Source organism: Panulirus ornatus, chromosome 34 (assembly GCF_036320965.1).
Source record: "Panulirus ornatus isolate Po-2019 chromosome 34, ASM3632096v1, whole genome shotgun sequence".
NCBI classification, from domain to species: Eukaryota; Metazoa; Arthropoda; class Malacostraca; order Decapoda; family Palinuridae; genus Panulirus; species Panulirus ornatus.
In genome coordinates, this window is record NC_092257.1 from 16,935,187 (window position 1) to 16,954,696 (window position 19,510).

Here is a 19,510-nt window from a genome sequence, read left to right on the forward strand (position 1 = left end):
CCAGGTACTTTGAAAACATTGGAAAGTGCCCTAAAGGATCCTTAAGTAATTTAGAGTTGGTATAGTTATCTTACAGCTGTGCTTTGTCAAAAGATAATGTTTCCTTAAGACTCACAAAACAACACCATAATAAAGTGTTTATAACTGACCTACCATGATAGAATATAAGTCTCATGTATTAGGGTGGTTGACTTTCATATCCAGTCAGGATCAGAAGGTCATGTCATATTTAACAGTAGCCAAGCATGTTTCTATCTTTTTCCATGAAATATGTTCTGACTGAGATTGAAATACCATATTTTTACCAAAAGTGATCCTGAAGTTTACTTATAATTTGTATAAATATTCTTGCTGTGCTTAAGTAAAAAAAAATGATTTCTGTATAGTTTGAAGAAAACATAGCTGTTCAGTTATATTATCCAGAATTTTTTTTTTAGAAATAATGCATGAATAGAGATGAGAGGATAAATAATGCAGAAACAACTCCACCTGCCTTCATCCTCAATCATGAAGTCTCATTCAGTCACACACACCAAAAATTTTTTTACCACATCTTGCCATCAAACATCCTCACTGTAACTCCTGTATGAATGAAGTATATATTTAAACCACCTCATAACTAACCGCTAACCCCCAAACAGAAATATAAAACTTACCCCATACTTCTTAATTCAGTTCTGTCCTGGCAACCCCCCATCGCCAACACCACCACCACCACCACCACTGCTCCCACCAACACAATTTTGACAACACATGTTTATGTACTCCCAAATAATCCAACAAGCATTAAACAACCATCTCTCAGCTCAGGTGCACATGCTCCACCAGATATACTCCTATCTAAAACCATACGTCACACTTTCTCACCAGCACTCTAGACACCACCCATCACAGCATCATTACAAATATCAGTACATATCTCATGACCCTTCATGTCTGGGATGCCACAAAGCATCATTTTTTTGCATATGAGGACTTGGAAGTTGATGTCATCCTTAATCTGTTACCAGAGTCCCACATTAGGAGAACAGTAAACGAGACAAACTCCCTCTTGGCAAATGTTAGAATAGCTTTGATGTATATAGATATGGAAAGAGAAGGTTGTGCCTGAGGATTAGGTGAAAGTTATTATTGTTTCTTTATTCAAAGGAAAAGATGCAAAGGATGTATTTCGCAGTTATAGGAAAATAAGTCTGTTAAGTATACCAGAAAATTGTATGCAAGATATTAATTGACAGAGTGATGGAAGTGACTGAATGCAGAATAAGTGAAAAGCAAGAGGGTTTTAGAAAAGTATTTAGCAAAAGGTAAGAAGTTGTATGCAGCTTTTATGGATCTGGAGAAAGCATATGAGAGAGGTCAGTGGAATGCTTGTGCGATTTGTTAAGGATATGTAGTAAAGGGGGACAACTGTTAGGTGGTGTAAAAGCCTTCTATAGAGGAGCAAATGTGTGTGTAAGAATGGATGGAGAGCTGAGCAAAAGTTTTGGGATGTGGGGCAGGACTGTGTGATGTCTGTGGCTCTTTAAGATAAATATGGATGGAGTGTTAAGAGATGAAAGCAAAACTAGGGGAAAGGAGTACAGAGATGGAGTGTGGCGGTGAGATGTGGTGGCTAGTGGCAAGCCTGTTTGTGGATGATACTGTGTTGCTTGCAGAGAGTGAAGAGGAATAGCAAAAGGTTGTAAGTGGTTTTTTATGTGGGGAAGCATAGGAGATTGAAGGCAAATGCAAGTAAAAGTAAGGTAATGGTGTTTGAAAGGAAACGGAGGGAAGAGGGTGAGCTAGACCTGAAAGCGAGGGTGAAACCATATAGAGTGAAAGAAGAAAGTGTACTAAATTGTGCTGTGGAAATGGGGGGGGGGGAAGACTGGAAGTGATGGAATTAAGTACAGGGTAGAAGAATCATGGGGCCCCTTATTAGATAATGAAGGGTAGAGGTGTAAGTTTGGAAGTGAAGAGAGGATTAAGGGACAGCATAGTCCCCTTAACCCTGACATATGCAGCCAAACATGGACATGAAATGAGGCACAGAGGTCAAGAATCCAGGCTGTGGAAATGAACTATTTGAGAAGAGCTTGGGGTGTGACTAGATGGAATGAAAGAAGAAATGAAAGGGTGTATGAGAGATGAGGAATGAGGTATGGCAAGGAATGCAAAGGGATTGAATTGTGGAGTGGTAGAATTGGTGAAACATAATACTTTGAGTTGGTTTGGGCATGTGGAAAGAATGTAAGACTGGGAGTTGATAAGGAAAGTGTGTTATAGTACAGTTAAAGGGGTTGTGTGAGTGGCAGACCATATGTGACATGAGCAAATAGGGTGGAGGAATACTGGATGAAGAGAGACAGAGGAAAATGTGTGGAATGGTATATGCGAGGGAGGCATGTAAGACAGGGATAAGTGGAGACAGTTTTACCATGGCCACCCCTTAATGGGAGTTTGTGGATGTAATTGGCATCAGAGATATAGATAGATAGGTAGGTAAGGAAATATTAAGCAAGCTGTTTGTATCCTACATAAGGCCAAAACTAGAATATAGTTCTCAGATTTGGTCACTGCACCTACAGGAGTACAAAGTGCTAACAGAGAAGGTCCAGTGGAGGGAAACAAAGATAGTACCAGAATTAAGAGAAATGAGTTACAAGGAAAGGCTAAAAGCCTTGAATTTGTGCAACATGGAAGATAAAAGAGTGAGGATTGATCTGATCACAGCACTTCAGATTTTTAACCAGGCAGTTGATGTTGACAGTGAACAGTTCTTTGAAAAATGTGGACATAAAATAAAATCAATCAAGAAACTTGTTAGAAAAGATATGAATGAGTTCTTCTGTAGCTTAAGAGTGTTGATGAACGAAATAGGCTGAAAGAGGATTTGGTGAATGTGGACAGCATATAAAAGTTTGAAAGATTGTAAGATTTACATTACAAATAGGTAATTATACACACAAAGCTAGAGGCCTTTAATTTGCCCACCTTGGAGAAGGGAAAAGTAAGGGGATAACTTGATAACAACCTGTCAGTTTTTAAAACAGATTGATGCCATGGATAGTGAACAGGTCTTCAAGAGATGTAAGGATAGAACAACCAGAGAAATTTACATGAATTAAGCAGAAAAAAAAGTGAAAAAAGATGTGAAGTACTTTTATTGTGAGAGTAATGGTTGAATGGAATTGAATGAATAAAGACATGGTTAATGTAAGCAGCATTCAGAAATTTACTCTTATTGATCTATATGAATAACTTGCCAGAATGCATGACTCCTACGTGATTATGTTTACAAATTATGTAAAGGTCATAAGGGAACTGAAAAACATGGAGGATTGCATCAACTGAAAAGGGGACTTTTATAACGCCCATAGTTGGTTTGATGAATGGTTTACGAAGTTCAATGTGAGTATACATAATGTAATGATGGGTCACAGTGCAAAAAGGCCTCAAATTATCATGTGATTATCATTTAACAGGAAACAAAACTGCAGGCATCTGTGTGTGAGAGGGAGTTGGGAGTCAACTGTGTTTTGTTTTTGAGGGAGAGATCCATTTTACCTATGCCAGACTGTTTTAGTTATAATTGAGAATTACCCACCACTTTTATCCACAATTTACTGTTACTGGAGATTTACAGGCCTAGCATCTTAGTGCTTCTGTGCCTTTATTTCCATACTTACTTGTTACTGTTATTTCTAATTCCAAGTGCTATGAGACACTGGAATATATTAATCAGTTAAATATGACTGTCATTTCTATTTATTCTAGGTAGGGACAATGTTGCGGTCCCATAAAGGATACACCCCCAATGATGAATGCTTCTTTATCTTTTTAGATGTTTCTCACCAGTATGTTGCCAGGTGAGTGGACAGTACAGTAATCAGTAGTTGCCATGAGAGTTTGTTCATTCTAAATTCTAATGTAATTTTGGTATGCTAAATTTTTATCTTACCAGAGCTGAAGGCTTAAGTGTACTGTTTTTACTCATCAATTTCCAGTGTACGAATTAATTGGATTACCTGTTTGTGCATTATATAGAGAATCTTTACATTCATAGGATTTCATGTAAATTTTCATTTGTATCATACAAGCACATTTAAACCTTCTCCAGCTGGTCATTGTGTGCTCCCAAGTGGATAGACCTAAGTGGTGCTTCATACTCTACTTTGGACCTAATATATGCTTTGATTTTTTTTTTTTTTTTTTTAATAAGCCCATGAACAGTCAAGAAACATGTCATTACAAATGTGCTTTACATTCCAAAATGAAGAAGGAAGAATTTTGATATATTCTCCTGGGTCTCATTAGTAACTGGTAGAACTTCTCTCCTTTATTTGGCATTAATACCATTAAAGACCGGAAAGCTCTTGAGTACAACTGGAGAGGTGAAGAAACTTTCTGTGATCTTTTCGTTGCACATTTATTCTAAAATGATGCTCTTTCCATGCAAATTCATTCTGAAATGATGCTCCCCCAGTGCACAAAAAATACCTCCAAAAATCTGTATTCATTACAGAATATCTCATATATCTTTTATTGTTAGGGAAAATACCCAAAAGAGTAGTATGCTTCTATCTATATTGGTTTGGTTTGAGAGTGCAAGTGAACAGTGCATTTGCTAGCTGGTGGCAGGGATCCTCCTTATGTGTAAGAATATGACGATGATGATGCATATTTGTACATGTAATTTTGGTCTACATACACCTAAATAGGTAACCAACTTTACTGTTTTTTTACCAGATGTAATTTCCCATATTACATATTTTTGAAATAATTGCGAAAGAATGTGGCCTTTTTTGTCTGTTTTCCTGGTGCTACCTCGCTGAAGCAGGGGGTAGCGATGCTATTTCCTGTGAGGCTGGGTAGTACTAGGAATGGATGAAGGGAAGCAAGTATGAATATGTACATGTGTATGTATGTATATGTGTATATGTATATTTGCATGTATGGGCATTTATGTATGCATATATATATATATGTGTATATGAGCAGATGAGCTATTCTTCATCTGTTTCCTGGTGCTACCTTGCTGACGCAGGAAACAGCAATTAAGTATAATAAATAAATAAAAGTATGTTTACATTTCATTTTCACAGACAGAACATTATTTGCATGAATGAATGAAAAATAATTACCGTACTTTCATCACAAACTTTAACAATATTAAAGATACTGTACTTTTCATTGTAAAATTAACTGCAAAAGTCCTTGTGAAATTCTGACTTTCCATCATGATTACGTAGTTACACTTTATCGATTCATGGGTTACTGTGATGTGTTACATTATTTCCAGATGTGGTTTTAGGTTTCTAGTGATATCTGAGGATATGATGTGGAAGCTTACATCAGCTGGGTATTCAAATGAAAGCAAAGAGATTTAAAGCCATAAGATGTATTTCAATGTTCTGTACTATGTCTGGCCACAAACATGGCTTGGGACAACATATCAAGGCCAGTCACAGATGTCATTTGGTGCAGTGAAAGGTTTGATAGAATGACTAGACACTTCCTTACTCTCATTGTCTTCTGTGTGCTGTTTTGTCTCACTTTATAATTGTTGAAGAACTTGAATCCTCATGGGTAAACCTCAGTTTTCATGTAAATCAGCTTTTTAACCACATTTTTACACAGCTCTGACCATGTTGGAGAAATGGCTTTTCATGTTTCAGAATCTTCATACCTTTTGCTTCTTACAGTGGTGCAGAGGATAAACATGGATATATATGGGAACGTCATTATGGTGTCTGTCTGTGTCGCCTGCCACATAAAGATGTTGTTAATGCTGTTGCCTTCAATCCTAGAGACCCAGAAATGCTTGTCACTGTCAGTGATGACCACAAGATAAAGGTAAGAGAACTAGGTAATTTTTATTGTTTTATTGTTAATTCCGTAATATTTTGTCATCACATTTGTGTTTACTCAGCTATCTTTGCCACAGAATTGCCTTCTTACATCCTTGTTCTTGGGCAGCTGTACGTGCTAATCCATGGTAACACCAGTCTCACCCACATGCATTTTTTTTCCTTCCACTTTTTTCTCTTCCTTTTGAACCCTTTCTGCCCTTAAGAGTCAGGTCTCCAGACACCCGAAAAGCTTGTTTTGTCCATGCCATGTAAGTTACTAGAAAAAATGTTGGTATTAATGCATAGGATGGTTTGGTCATCCAACTCTTTCTTTGATTTGGTTGACACAGCATTATCTGCATACATCAGTTATGGCAACTTTTGTTGTATTTCTCCAAGTTAAGAATCACTCCACCCTGTTCTCATCACATGCAATGCCTCATCCATAGAAACATTATATAACCATAGTGGAATCACATAACCTTGATTCACTCTCACATTTCATTTGGGCCATTCACTCATACCCCCTCATACTTTTACACATGCACTACTTCCATTATAAAAGGAAACAGCATTCAGAAGCTTCCATGGACACCATATACAGCCTTCCTTACACTTTGTTATATGCCTTTTCTGAATCTACAAATGGTACACTCAGCTTTTTCTCAAACACTCTCAAATACTTGTGTAAATGTAGAAATCCAATCTACACATGCTTCTTCTTGCTAAACCCAGCTTTCTTCACAAACAAGAGATTCATCAATCTTTGAAATTCTCATTTATTTTTCTTTTTTCTGGGTAAGTCAGGGTGCATGAGACATTCTATTGGGTGTCTTGAAAATAATCGGTGTAAGGAGCTCCCAACCTTCAGTACTTTTGATGTGGAAATACTAGCGACCCTCACCCTTTGCTAATAACTCAGCCATTGCAGAAGCATCTTGCCCATTTGGGTATTATGACATCATGGACTTACTTGGTCCCATCTGCAATCAACACATGATTCAGTTGGATCCTGTGCTGTCAACACGCCTACAATTTGCTACCAGCCCGGCTTTTTCTGTCTTATGGATTAGTTTTTTTCTTTTCTACAGGCTTCCTCTGGGGTAAATGTCTGTGGTTTTTCTTTCTTTCTGATATCAGTTGCTTCACCAGTGTCCAGGTGGGAGATTTTAAAAGATCTTCTAAAATTCCAAGACTTTATATACCATCTCTAGTTCTTTTGGCAGTTTATCCACAAAGCATCTAAAAGCTTACTCCCTTAAGTTCTGGAAACACAATTAGTTAATGATATAGCATATCCTGACACAAGAATTTTTTTCTTATTGATGATAATCTCTTATGGGTTAAGTTTAACTCAGATTGTTGGTATCTGGATAAGAATGATACTGTTGAATCTTAAAATAGCCCTTTTTTCATTGAGAGAGCATCATGCTTCATGCCCAGGTAACTCTTAAGGATCTTTAGGACTTCACCAGATTATTTGTGCATCCTCGAACTTTGAAACTCCTTTTGGCAAGGAATGTCTTCATATGAACTAAGGAGCTCATTGGCTTACTCTAGGCTTTATGCTAGAGCACATGATGAGAGGAAGGTAGCCTCAATCTTAGCCTTCCTTAGAAACTTTTCACTGGAGGAAATCAAGGAAAGGGGTCTTTGGTAATCATTGAACTCCTTCATCAGATGTTACCTAAGTTTAGACATTGTGGATCTATCCTGTGTAGCTGTGGGGATTCCACCTTCAAGAGAGACGGATTCCAGTGTGCCTCTAAGCTACCATTGAAAATATGCATTTTCACTCACAGGTTTAATCTTCTAGTTTGCCAGTTTTATGCTAAACCTTCTTCCTCCATGTGGGTATATTCTAATGCTTGTGGGAAAGACTGCAGAGGTGAGCAGTGTAGAGTATTGAAATTAAAAAGCCACTGTCCTATGAGCATTTTTCCCTGATCTTTTTACATAGCATTGCCTTTCCCCCTGCTTTGAAAAATGTTTCTCTGCACTTTCACTACTTGGTTTTTGCCTGCAATCTATAAATTTTTAGTCATCAGACAGCCAGGAGTGATTAGGTCAATGACATTAACTCTGTGGTAGTCTGTGATTGGCAGGAGACACTCCCATGGTTAGGGAGACAGCAAAATGTAGGAAAAGCTTGTGCTTCCTCACCAAACTACTGAGGGTTGGAAAGTTCTAATCCTGTTTTTCTTAAGAGAATATCCTAGAGAACCTGTCATGCTCTTAGGACACTGCTATGAAGGGAAAAGTTTTTTAACTTAAAAATCCCACATTTTTTTACTCTTGTATAGTCCTCAGTGAAAAAAAAAGCTACAGTGTCTTTGATTAGATTGTTCAATCCAACTACAAGTCTGTTACTAAAGAATGTGCGAAGGTTGAAGTGTGGATGGAGAAGTTGGTCTCGATGGATCAGAATAGTATGTAAAGGGAATAATGGAAAGACTAGTGTAGAAAATACTGTTTGCATTAGCACACTGAACATACAGATACATTTAGTGAGTTGATAGGCAGTTTTTACTTTACATCATGTACGTGAGAACAGAGCTCAAGCTGATCCTTCCATCTATCTCTCTATATCTCTGACATCGTGTTCCTTTTCAGAAGGAACTCTCTCAAGGGGTGGCCACAGGCCATAGAATCTCCATAACTAGTGAACTCAGGATGATGAACTGATAGAACTGTACAACAGATACACAGATAGATATTGACATAATTATATCTTATTTTATAAATAGCAATCTTGTGACTAATTGCTTCTTTGCCACTAGGTATGGAGATCAAGGAGGAGAGCACGGGAATTAGGTGTAAATATGAAAGAAGTAGAAATGGCGAAAGAACTTAGGTTAAAACATCCTAGACCTCAACCGCAGCCTCCAGTTGTAGAAACCCCAAGTAGTAACTGAAAATGTAAGTATCATTTATTTGCTTTCTTTTCAACTTAGTTTAGTTCTTCTTCTTCTTCATTATGCTTATTTCTTCCATCCTTGGGATAGGGAAGAATAAATACTATCCAAATGCTATACCATATAATATAGCAGATGTCAGAATTCTGTTAGAAAAAGTAATTTAAAAACACAAGCGGTAAAATAAGAAATTGATCAAGGAATTTCTGACAATCAGAAAATTAAAAGAACAGTAGTTGCAAATGGCAGCATGTCTAATGAAGATGCTCTATCAGGTATACCACAAGGAACTGTACTAGCTTCAGAACAGTTTATAATTATATCAGATATAAATGGTGAAGTACATCGACTCCCGTGGTGTAGCGGTTAGTGTTCTTGCTGTGATGTATTTCACAGGCCACCCAGGGTTGAGTGCATAGGTTCAAATCCTGGATGCAGCACTCAGTACACAGTCTACCCAGCTGTTCATCCACCCTTTGGGGTTGGTCGATAAAATGGGCACCTGGCTCATGCTAGGTTTTATATATATTTATTTATTTATTTTGCTTTGTTGCTGTCTCCCGCGTTAGTGAGGTAGCGCAAGGAAACATACGAAAGAATGGCCCAACCCACCCACATACACATGTATATACTTACACGTCCACACACACAAATATACATACCTATACATCTCAATGTACACATATATATACACACACAGACATATACATATATACACATGTACATAATTCATACTGTCTGCCTTTATTTATTCCCATCATCACCTCGCCACACACACATATTTTTTTTTTTTTCCATACTATCCGCCAATTCCCGTGTTAGCGAGGTAGTGTTAAGAACAGAGGACTGGACCTTTGAGGGAATATCCTCATCTGACCCCCTTCTCTGTTCCTTCTTTGGGGGGAAAAAAAAATAAAAAAAAAAACAAGAGGGGAGGATTTCCAGCCCCCCCGCTCCCTTCCCTTTTAGTTGCCTTCTACGACACGCAGGGAATACGTGGGAAGTATTCTTTCTCCCCTATCCCCAGGGATAATATATATCTACTTCGCAAACGCGGGAGACAGTGACAAAGCAAAATAAATAAAATAAATAAATATATATATATATATATGGGAGCGGGGGGCTGGAAATCCTCCCCTCTCGTTTTTTTTAATTTTCCAAAAGAAGGAACAGAGGGGGCCAGGTGAGGATATTCCAAAAAAGGCCCAGTCCTCTGTTCTTAATGCTACCTCGCTAACACAGGAAATGGCGAATAGTTTAAAAGAATATATATATATATATATATATATATATATATATATATTTTTTTTTTTTTTTTTTTTTTTTTTGCTGTCTCCCGCGTTTGCGAGGTAGCGCAAGGAAACAGACAAAAGAAATGGCCCAACCCACCCCCATACACATGTATATACATACGTCCACACATGCAAATATACATACCTACACAGCTTTCCATGGTTTACCCCAGACGCTTCACATGCCTTGATTCAATCCACTGACAGCACGTCAACCCCGGTATACCACATCACTCCAATTCACTCTATTCCTTGCCCTCCTTTCACCCTCCTGCATGTTCAGGCCCCGATCACACAAAATCTTTTTCACTCCATCTTTCCACCTCCAATTTGGTCTCCCTCTTCTCCTCGTTCCCTCCACCTCCGACACATATATCCTCTTGGTCAATCTTTCCTCACTCATTCTCTCCATGTGACCAGACCATTTCAAAACACCCTCTTCTGCTCTCTCAACCACGCTCTTTTTATTTCCACACATATCTCTTACCCTTACGTTACTTACTCGATCAAACCACCTCACACCACACATTGTCCTCAAACATCTCATTTCCAGCACATCCATCCTCCTGCGCACAACTCTATCCATAGTCCACGCCTCGCAACCATACAACATTGTTGGAACCACTATTCCTTCAAACATACCCATTTTTGCTTTCCAAGATAATGTTCTCGACTTCCACACATTCTTCAAGGCTCCCAGGGATAATATATATATGTATATATTATCCCTGGGGATAGGGGAGAAAGAATACTTCCCACGTATTCCCTGCGTGTCGTAGAAGGCGACTAAAAGGGAAGGGAGCGGGGGGCTGGAAATCCTCCCCTCTCATTTTTTTTTTTAATTTTCCAAATGAAGGAACAGAGAAGGGGACCAGGTGAGGATATTCCCTCAAAGGCCCAGCCCTCTGTTCTTAACACTACCTCGCTAATGCGGGAAATGGCAAATAGTATGAAAGAAATATATATATATATATATATATATATATGTAGCATTAATGGGATGACCTTGATTAGGGCCTCAGTTGCCCATGCCATCTCAGCTAACATGATATAAAACTAAGTATAGTCATGTGCTTCATAGATAAAACAGAATTCATTAAAATAATTAGAAGAGAATAAAAAGAATATGCAAAAAAAATATAGGTAAAATCAAAAAGTAGGCAAAAGAATACCAGGTGTAATTTAATTTGGACAGATTTAAACAAATAAGCAACACAAGAGACAGAAAGTGTAGCAGATGTCAAAGTCCTTCAAGTCACTGTACAGGAGAAATTTGAGCATAATGAGCATATCAAAAAGACATTGTTGTCGAATCAGATAATAAGTAGCATGATAAGAACATTTATTTCAAGAAACAGAACCCTTATATGACAAAAGTTTTCAATGTATAGTGTGTATATGTGGGAAGTGATATGGGGATTATCAGTATTGCCAGTTATTCAGTGCATTCATAAAGAGTTCCAATCCTGAGGGATAGCGAGCTGGCAACAAGATGATATCATTCTTTGTTTTGATCTGATCAGTACTGATCAGACCACTTTATAAGTTGCCTCAAGCCTTTCATCTGGATTATATCTTGAAAAATTGGATCACCCGCTTCAGTGACAGTAAGGAACATCATCAGTTTCAAGTATATTGTCAAGAGCAGATCCTTTTCTAATGTAGTTAAGAATAAGACCACTGCATTTGTAATGATGGCACAGATGACCATAACTCTCCTCCAACATCATATCTTCCCCTTATGGCATCTGACTAGAATTGCACTGCACCTCCTGTTAATAATGTATGAAATATGGAAAGAATTATGAAACGGAAAAAGAAAAGACAAGGGAAAGTATCTACATATTTTTAAGTGAAAAACCTGTCTTTTGAAATGTGCCAAATCATAGTTGTTGGGAAAGACATGAGAAGGTAGAGTTCCAAAGCTTTGATGTGTAGGGAAAGAAGCAGGTATCAAAATGGCCCATCCTTGGGTTGCTGATGTCCCCGCACAACAATCATGTGATGCAACTTGCCGAGTATTGCATGGTCTAGATAGTGATGCAGTCACACAAGCAGCCAGTTCTCATGTGCAAAATTCAAAGTTATACCTATATGAACCAACATTGCAGTAAAGGCCAGGGGGTCAAGTTTGGAAGTTAGCCTGAGACAGTTTATAAGGTGGACTGCTTTCGATTCAACTCTGTCAAGTTAGGATGTAAAGCTAAAACCACCTCACATATGAGAGCATTACTCCATGCAAGGATGAATCAATCCCTTATATAAACAGAGTAACTGTTCTGAAGAGAAGTTTTAACATCTAAACAGGACACTTAGTTTCTTAAGAGACAGACTCAGCTGTTCCTGTAATGTGGGGTTTCCAAGAAAGAATGGTTGTCACAGTGATACCAGGTATGTTCATTGAGTCTAGTGGAATTACAGAACCATCAAATGAGAGATGAGAGTAATGAGGAGTTTTCAATACAGAGAAATTGGTCTTGGAGGCATTAAACTTAACAAGATTTTGTGTACCTTACTGAGATATCCTGTCTAAGTCTGAGTTTATTTTATTGAGGAAGGTGCCTCAAGACAAAATGCAGATGAGTTCTCTTGAGAGAAGAGGGAGCAGAATTGAAGGATGTAGATGAATGGAGTATTGAGTCATCAGCGTATGAGTGCATTGGATTATTTGTGGAGAGGAAAGCATTGAGAAAAGGGGACAGGACAGAACCTTGAGGGACACCGCTGTTGATGGAGAAAAGGGAGGGAGGCAAAGTGAGAGAGAAGCCAAAAGAAGGGAGCTTAGAGATGAGACCCCAATGCCACACCCTGTCAAAAGCCTTAGATATGTCAAGGGTATTCTTGCATGTTATTGTGGAAGATATTGCCGACTGCTGTACTTACTTGAAAAACACATCAGCAAGAAAGATTTTTCTGTCAATATTTTGAGTGTCAATCAGATGGCTTTAGCTTGCAAAATCCTATTCACTGAGTTTTGACTAAGAGCAATGATATACAAGTTACAGACAAAGCTAATTGTAAGAACATACTGATTTAATATGAACTTCTCATTAAATATATATTCTGAATATAATGATTAAATGACTACAGTTATAAACTGATTATTTTGCCTTTTTTTTCAGAAAATTCTGGCTGATGAAGATTTTTACAGATATTTGCATCTGAGCCCTTGTGTTGCAGTGCATGCACAACCAACTTTTATACGACAAATAGTAATTTGGTGATAGTTTTGTCAAACTGCTGCTTCAGAGGGTATCTTGGTGATATAAAAGGCATATGATGTTGGAGATTAGGAACCAATTTCTAGCACTATGATAACTTGTTTAAATGTGTGTGGATTATCACTTGAAAATTAATGAATGAATTTATATTACCATTGAATCTGTGAATGAGAAAATACTGGTTGGAAGCTTTCCAGCTCAGTGAAATGCAGTGCATTATTATCCTTGCTGTGATATTTCTCTTGACACTGAAAACAAAACTAGATTTTGCTTCAACTCATGTGTATTTCATATTAAGTCTTTCTTTTATACTATTCGCCATTTCCCGCATTAGCGAGGTAGCGTTAAGAACAGAGGACTGGGCCTTTGAGGGAATATCCTCACCTGGCCCCCTTCTCTGTTCCTTCTTTTGGGAAAAAAAAAAAAAAGGGGGACGATTTCTAGCGCCCCGCTCCCTTCCCTTTTAGTCGCCTTCTACGACACGCAGGGAATACGTGGGAAATATTCTTTCTCCCCTATCCATTTGTGTAAATATTGGGTTTAGAGTTAATTTATTTGGTTGTATATTGTTACTGAGGACTAGATATTTATTTTATGTACATACTGATGTTTTATGATGCCCTCCCACTTTTCCAGAATAGCCTAGAACAAAGTTTCTCTTTGCTGGTTTGTCTTGTAAGCAGTGAGATATATCTTAGATACTTAAGAGCTTTGTACCTTCTAACACATCGTCTAACAACTGGGACAGCCCAGAAGCTTAGGACCTTCTAACACACCATGTAATTAAGGTAGCCTAGTTGATTTCCATGTATCACTAACCATTAACTCATGGTAGCAGCAGCTACTTATTTCAGGCACACCTTTGATCATTCAAAGTCTGCAAGCATTGACTCATGGACCCACTTGCTCTAGGGAACTGATTTCCTGAACAGCTCTGAACTCTCATGGATCACATGTAGACTGGGTGTCTTATATCAGCTTTTTTTTTTCTTCCCTGTCCCTGGGGATAGGGGAGAAAGAATGCTTCCCATGTATTCCCTGCTTGTCGCAGAAGGCGACTAAAAGGGGAGGGAGCAGGGGACTGGAAATCCTCCCCTCTCATTTTTAATCTTCCTAAAGAATGAACAGAGAAGGGGGCCAAGTGAGGATTTCCCTCAAAGGCTCAGTCCTCTATTCTTAACGCTACCTCACTAACACAGGAAATGGCAAATAGTATGAAAAAAATAACTATGCTGACATCTTAAGCTGTTGACGCACCCAAGAACTTCTTGATTATTGATATATTGGTCTGACCTAATGGAGATTCTCCAAAACCCATGCCTTTCTAGTTTCTTTCCTGATAGTTTGGTTGATTCACTCAAATAAGGCTTTCATTCTTTGAAGGGTCATGTAGGTACGAGCCCCTGGCTAGAGGAACAAGCTCTTTCATATCATCAGAAAGGAACTATTGTTATGTACTTGATCGCCGTTTCCCAAATTTGTGAGGTAGCACCAAGGAGAGACGAAGAAAGGCCACAGCAGCTGGCATCCATCCTTTAGATCTCATGTGTATTGCACTGAAACAACAGCTCCCTGTCCACAACCAGGCCTTACAGACCTTTCCTTGATTTATTGTGGATGCTTCACATGCCCTGGTTCAGTCCACTGACAGCACTTCAAGCCCTGTATACCACATCTTTCCAGTTTACTCTATCCCATGCATTCCTTTCACCTTTTTGCATGTTCAGGCCCTCATCACTCAAAATCTTTTTCATTTCGTCCTACCATCTCTAATTTGGTCTTCCCATTCTCTGTTCTCTTTGTTCATTCCTCTTCTGCAACATATATCCTCTTTGTCAGCCTTTCCTCAATATTTCTCTCCATATGTCCAAAATATTTCAGCACACCCTTTTCTGCTTTCTTTTTATTACCACACGTCTCTTACCCATTCATTACTTACTTGATCAAACAACCTCACACCACATGTGGCCTCAAACATTTCATTTCCAATTCATCCACCCTCCTCCATGTGGCCTCATCTATAGCACATGCCTTGCATCCATATAATATTGTTGTTCCTAAAAACATACCTATTTTTTCCCTCCCAGGAAACATTCTCTCCTTCCACAAATTCTCCATCACTTCCAGAACTTTCCCCCACCCCACCCTACCCTAAAAATTGTCTCCACTTCCATGGTTCCATTCACTGGCATGTCCACTCCCAGGTTCCTAATACACTTCACTTCCTCCAATTTTTCTCTAATCAAACTCACACCCCAACTAATCTGTCCCTCAACTATGATAAACCTAATAACCTTGCTTTTATTAATATTTACTTTCCACTTTCTCCTTTCACACACACTTCCAAACTCAGTCACCAACTTTTACAGTTTCTTACTTGAATCTGCCACTAGTGGTGCATCATTGGCAAACAACAAGTGATCCGCTTCCCAGGCCCTTTCCTCCTCCACATACTGCACACTAACCTTTCTCTCCAAGACTACAGAAATATATGTGTTTTTCACACAAAGGCAGCCTTCCTTTTGAGTACCCATGCATTAAGGTAAAACCAAACCCTTGATGCTTGCATTGCATCAAACTGTTGAGCCTATGAATAGCCATTATGTGATCTCTTAGAAGACTTGTTAAAGATATTGGCACTTTTGGCCACTAAAATCTTTAAGGAAAATACTTGCTATTTCTACACAAGTGTTCTTTTTGATCTTAATGTCTTGGTTAAAGTAAAGCAAAACCTAAATTCTTGCTAATGTTTGAAATTGCTAAGTTCGTAAGTAACCCTTTAGTCATCACCTCTTAGAACACGTCTTCAGGAGATTAGCACTTTTTTCCAGTAATATCTCTTAGTTTTTTGGAAGCAGAGGTTTTTGAGAGAGGACATTTTTTTGTCAGTCTGGGAATCTGTGAAATCATTTCAGTAAGAAACATGTCTAGATTGAAAAACTCTTACTGGCTGAATGTGGTCTTTGCGTTGTAACTTGCAATAGCCTTTCTATCAACCTTACATTGGAGAAAACCAACAGTTGAGGTCTTTGGCACTTATTGAACATGTTTATCAATCTGTTTCTTAGTCTAGACATTGTGGATAAACGTTGCATTGTGCATGATTTCTCCTCCGAGAAAATTTGTTTCTCTTGTGCCCCCTATAGGGGGTATTTATTTCCACTTTTAATATCTTCTTCCGTAAAAGTTTTTTCTGGAAGCACTCTTCCTTCATGTGGTTATGCTCTCACTGGTTGTTGGCAAACCAGCAGAGGAGGGAAATGTGAATTTTGAAATCCAAAAATCTTTTATCTGTAAGGTTATGTCCTATGAGGATATTTTTTTCATCCTGCTCTATCTTTTCCACTCCTTTTTCAAAAAAGCATTTGATGGTGACTACTTTTGAGTTGACACATGTGATCTGCAAATTCAGAGTTGCCATATAAATCAGTCCACTGGAGCGAGTAGGTCACAGCATCATTACTGTGACATGCTTTGTTTGATCACACTTGCTGCCACTAGAAATTGGTCATTAACAGTGGGTGGAGAAAGCTAGTGCTGCTCTGTCAGTTGGATGGGGATGTTACAAGGCCCTAGCCCCTAAATACTGGAGTTATTTTATTGCTCACAGGACACTGCCTCAGACAAAAGAGATTTTTCAGATTTCAGAACCTATATTTTTTGTTTTAATCAGTACTCTAGATGGTCTCTTATCTGTGCCACATGATGTTTATTGTGTTTGTGTTCAGTGGAAAATTTCTGAAAATTTTTGAATACTCACTTCCAAACTTTCATGTCAGAGGCTCAATTTCTAGAATGTCAAGGTCATTAATTATTTACAAGATTAATGACGTGTATGGAAGTTTTTTAATTCACTGAGTGCACCATAAATTGAAGTCACAAAAAATGTATTTATGAATAGCAGTCATTCCTCTGTTTGCACAATTGCATTTACAAATTATTTTAAGCCTTCATTATGAACACAGTCTGGAAAACTATAAAATAATAGTCACTCTAATGAAAATAGACTAAAGTATCTGCTTGTTATTTGGAGACAACATACGATAATCTTGGTGATACGTGTAGCTTTAACAATTTGCATTTCTTCATTTTATGTAATTACTTCTTAAGAGATGAATTCATATGAATGTAGCTTTAAGTAAAAGTTCCATTTATAGTAAAACCACTCCAGGTACACCCACATACTGGAATGAAAACGTTGATCTCTGATGGCAATTTTCAAAGTACATGGGGCACAATCCTACATTGCACTTGTTACATTCTTTCTATAGCCACCTCTGTTCTGTCACTTTATTCACCTGATGCAGCCTTTTCATTCTCACTACTAACTGCATTCATTTCATTATCAGAAATAAATGACCTGTGATTAACTGTTACCATCACAATTGAAATCGTTGTCGTCCTCGTCAAAAATTGGCAAATCACTCATTGATGTAAGAGAGATGCCATTTTTAGAAATCTCATTGCATTCATAAAACAAATTCAATATTTCACAAAATTAACTCTCATGAATAGTAAATTAATATCATAAACTCATTCATTCATCATACATATTGCCTTTACTTACACTATGGTCGCAATTGTCTGAAAGTGAATAACAATATCACTAAATGTGGGATGCCTGTGTATGGCACATGAAAAAATTATCAAGCTGACCTGGATGATGGATCACTACAAACACAAATGGGAGGAATATGAATAATTTGAAAACATTAGCCAATAACAGCATAGGATATGAAGTTCAGAGAGCACTAATTATGAAACTAGCAAAAGAGAGGCCATGTGACATCAGGAGGGGAACTTAAAGTGAGGCTAATTTAGGTCTGGTGCACTCATAAAAGTTAATTTGATATAGAGCAGATACACTCAACAGGTTAATCAGTTTTAGGTAACTTCCAAAAATGTTTTTTTTGGATGATTGAATAATGAATCTCATTTTAATTCTGAATACTTTTGAGTAACATCTTCAAAAAAATTCAGAAATATGTAGCAAGACTTTGAAATGGATGGAGCTAGGTAGGTGTAGTATGTCATTAGTGTTTACTTCTTGATATGATTTCATAGTAAAACAGTTGGTAGAGTTGGAGATTGAGAGTCCAGGGTATTAAAAGGCAAAATGACTATGTAAAGCTTTGCAAAGGCTTGTGTTTTGAATGGTGTGATATATATAGTGTTGAGATCCTTAATAAATGTATTTTTGAAGTATGCAAATGTATCTTTTCTTTGTTGTAATGTATTTCATTTTCGAAGAAGAAAAATCCTCGATCTAAGAATGAAAAATCATGTATAGCTTATTCAGTAATGACAGTAATGATATAATAATCATTGATTCTTTCTCCCCTATCCCAGGAAATAGGAGAGAAAGATTACTTCCCACATATTCCTTGCTTGTTGTAGAAGGCAACTAAGAGGGGTAGGAACAGGGGGCTGGAAACCGCCCACTTCTTGTATTTCAATCTCTACAGGATGAAATTGAAGAAGGAGCCAAGTGAGGAGTGCTCCTCTTCCTGAAAGGTTCAGGCTGGGGTGTCGGAATGCATATGGATGTAATCAAAATGAGAAGAAAGGAGCTGTGGAAGTGTGCAAGTGTAAGGAAGTGAGCTCCAGAGTAATGTTGGTAGCAGATGAATGTGTCAGCAGTTTTGTTGCCTAATGCAGTTACAAATGAAATACAAACCTATGTTATCAATATGGATGACAGTGCCAATAACTAACCTGTATAATAGTGAAAATGCAACATAATCTCAACTACATGGTTAAGTACATTTGGTAAACAAAATGTTACATTGTCTGCTGGTGATCCACTGGTGCTACCTCATCAACCAAAACCTCGAAAATTTTGTTAGACACTTTTGTGATGCCAATTTCATCACAATATGACAAGAGAAAATGAAAAGCAGGTATGGTATAGAAGCTACAATGCAGGTCTCCCTTGGTGAAATGTGTGCATGGAGCATTGCACCCCATCCTCATTTCTCACCAAGGAAAGCTTTCCCCCTTGCGTCTGCCAAACACTTCTCCCCATATACAGCAAACAGACATATGCCATGATGCTATTTAAATCCTTGTGTATGATTACACTCTGTCTTGATTGTTCTCTACTGACACCATCATTTCTACAAAGTTTAATTCACTGAATCAATGTTTGGTTGAGTTATGGACTTTTACATTACTAAATGAATATACATTCATTCATTTGACTGTCAGCATAAATCCTAAGAACTGTCTCTTTCTGCTCCTTTATGCTG

The 19,510-nt window shown here is 37.9% G+C and overlaps 1 protein-coding gene across 8 annotated transcripts in view; it reads left to right on the plus strand.

Moving 5' to 3' along the window:
- Fbw5 (F-box and WD repeat domain containing 5) overlaps positions 1-19,051 on the plus strand; it is a 72,047-nt gene extending 52,996 nt beyond the window's left edge. For 7 of the 8 annotated variants that reach the window (XM_071682623.1, XM_071682621.1, XM_071682620.1 and 4 more), the window contains 4 exons: positions 3,760-3,851; positions 5,688-5,838; positions 8,615-8,753; positions 13,164-18,471. In XM_071682623.1, the coding sequence (XP_071538724.1) occupies positions 3,760-3,851; positions 5,688-5,838; positions 8,615-8,749 (378 nt within the window). In that variant the 3' untranslated portion in view covers positions 8,750-8,753; positions 13,164-18,471. Of the gene's footprint in view, positions 1-3,759; positions 3,852-5,687; positions 5,839-8,614; positions 8,754-13,163; positions 18,472-18,611 lie in introns of those variants that run through there. The other variant, XM_071682625.1, reaches the window with a different exon arrangement.
- Positions 19,052-19,510: the final 459 nt, after the last annotated feature.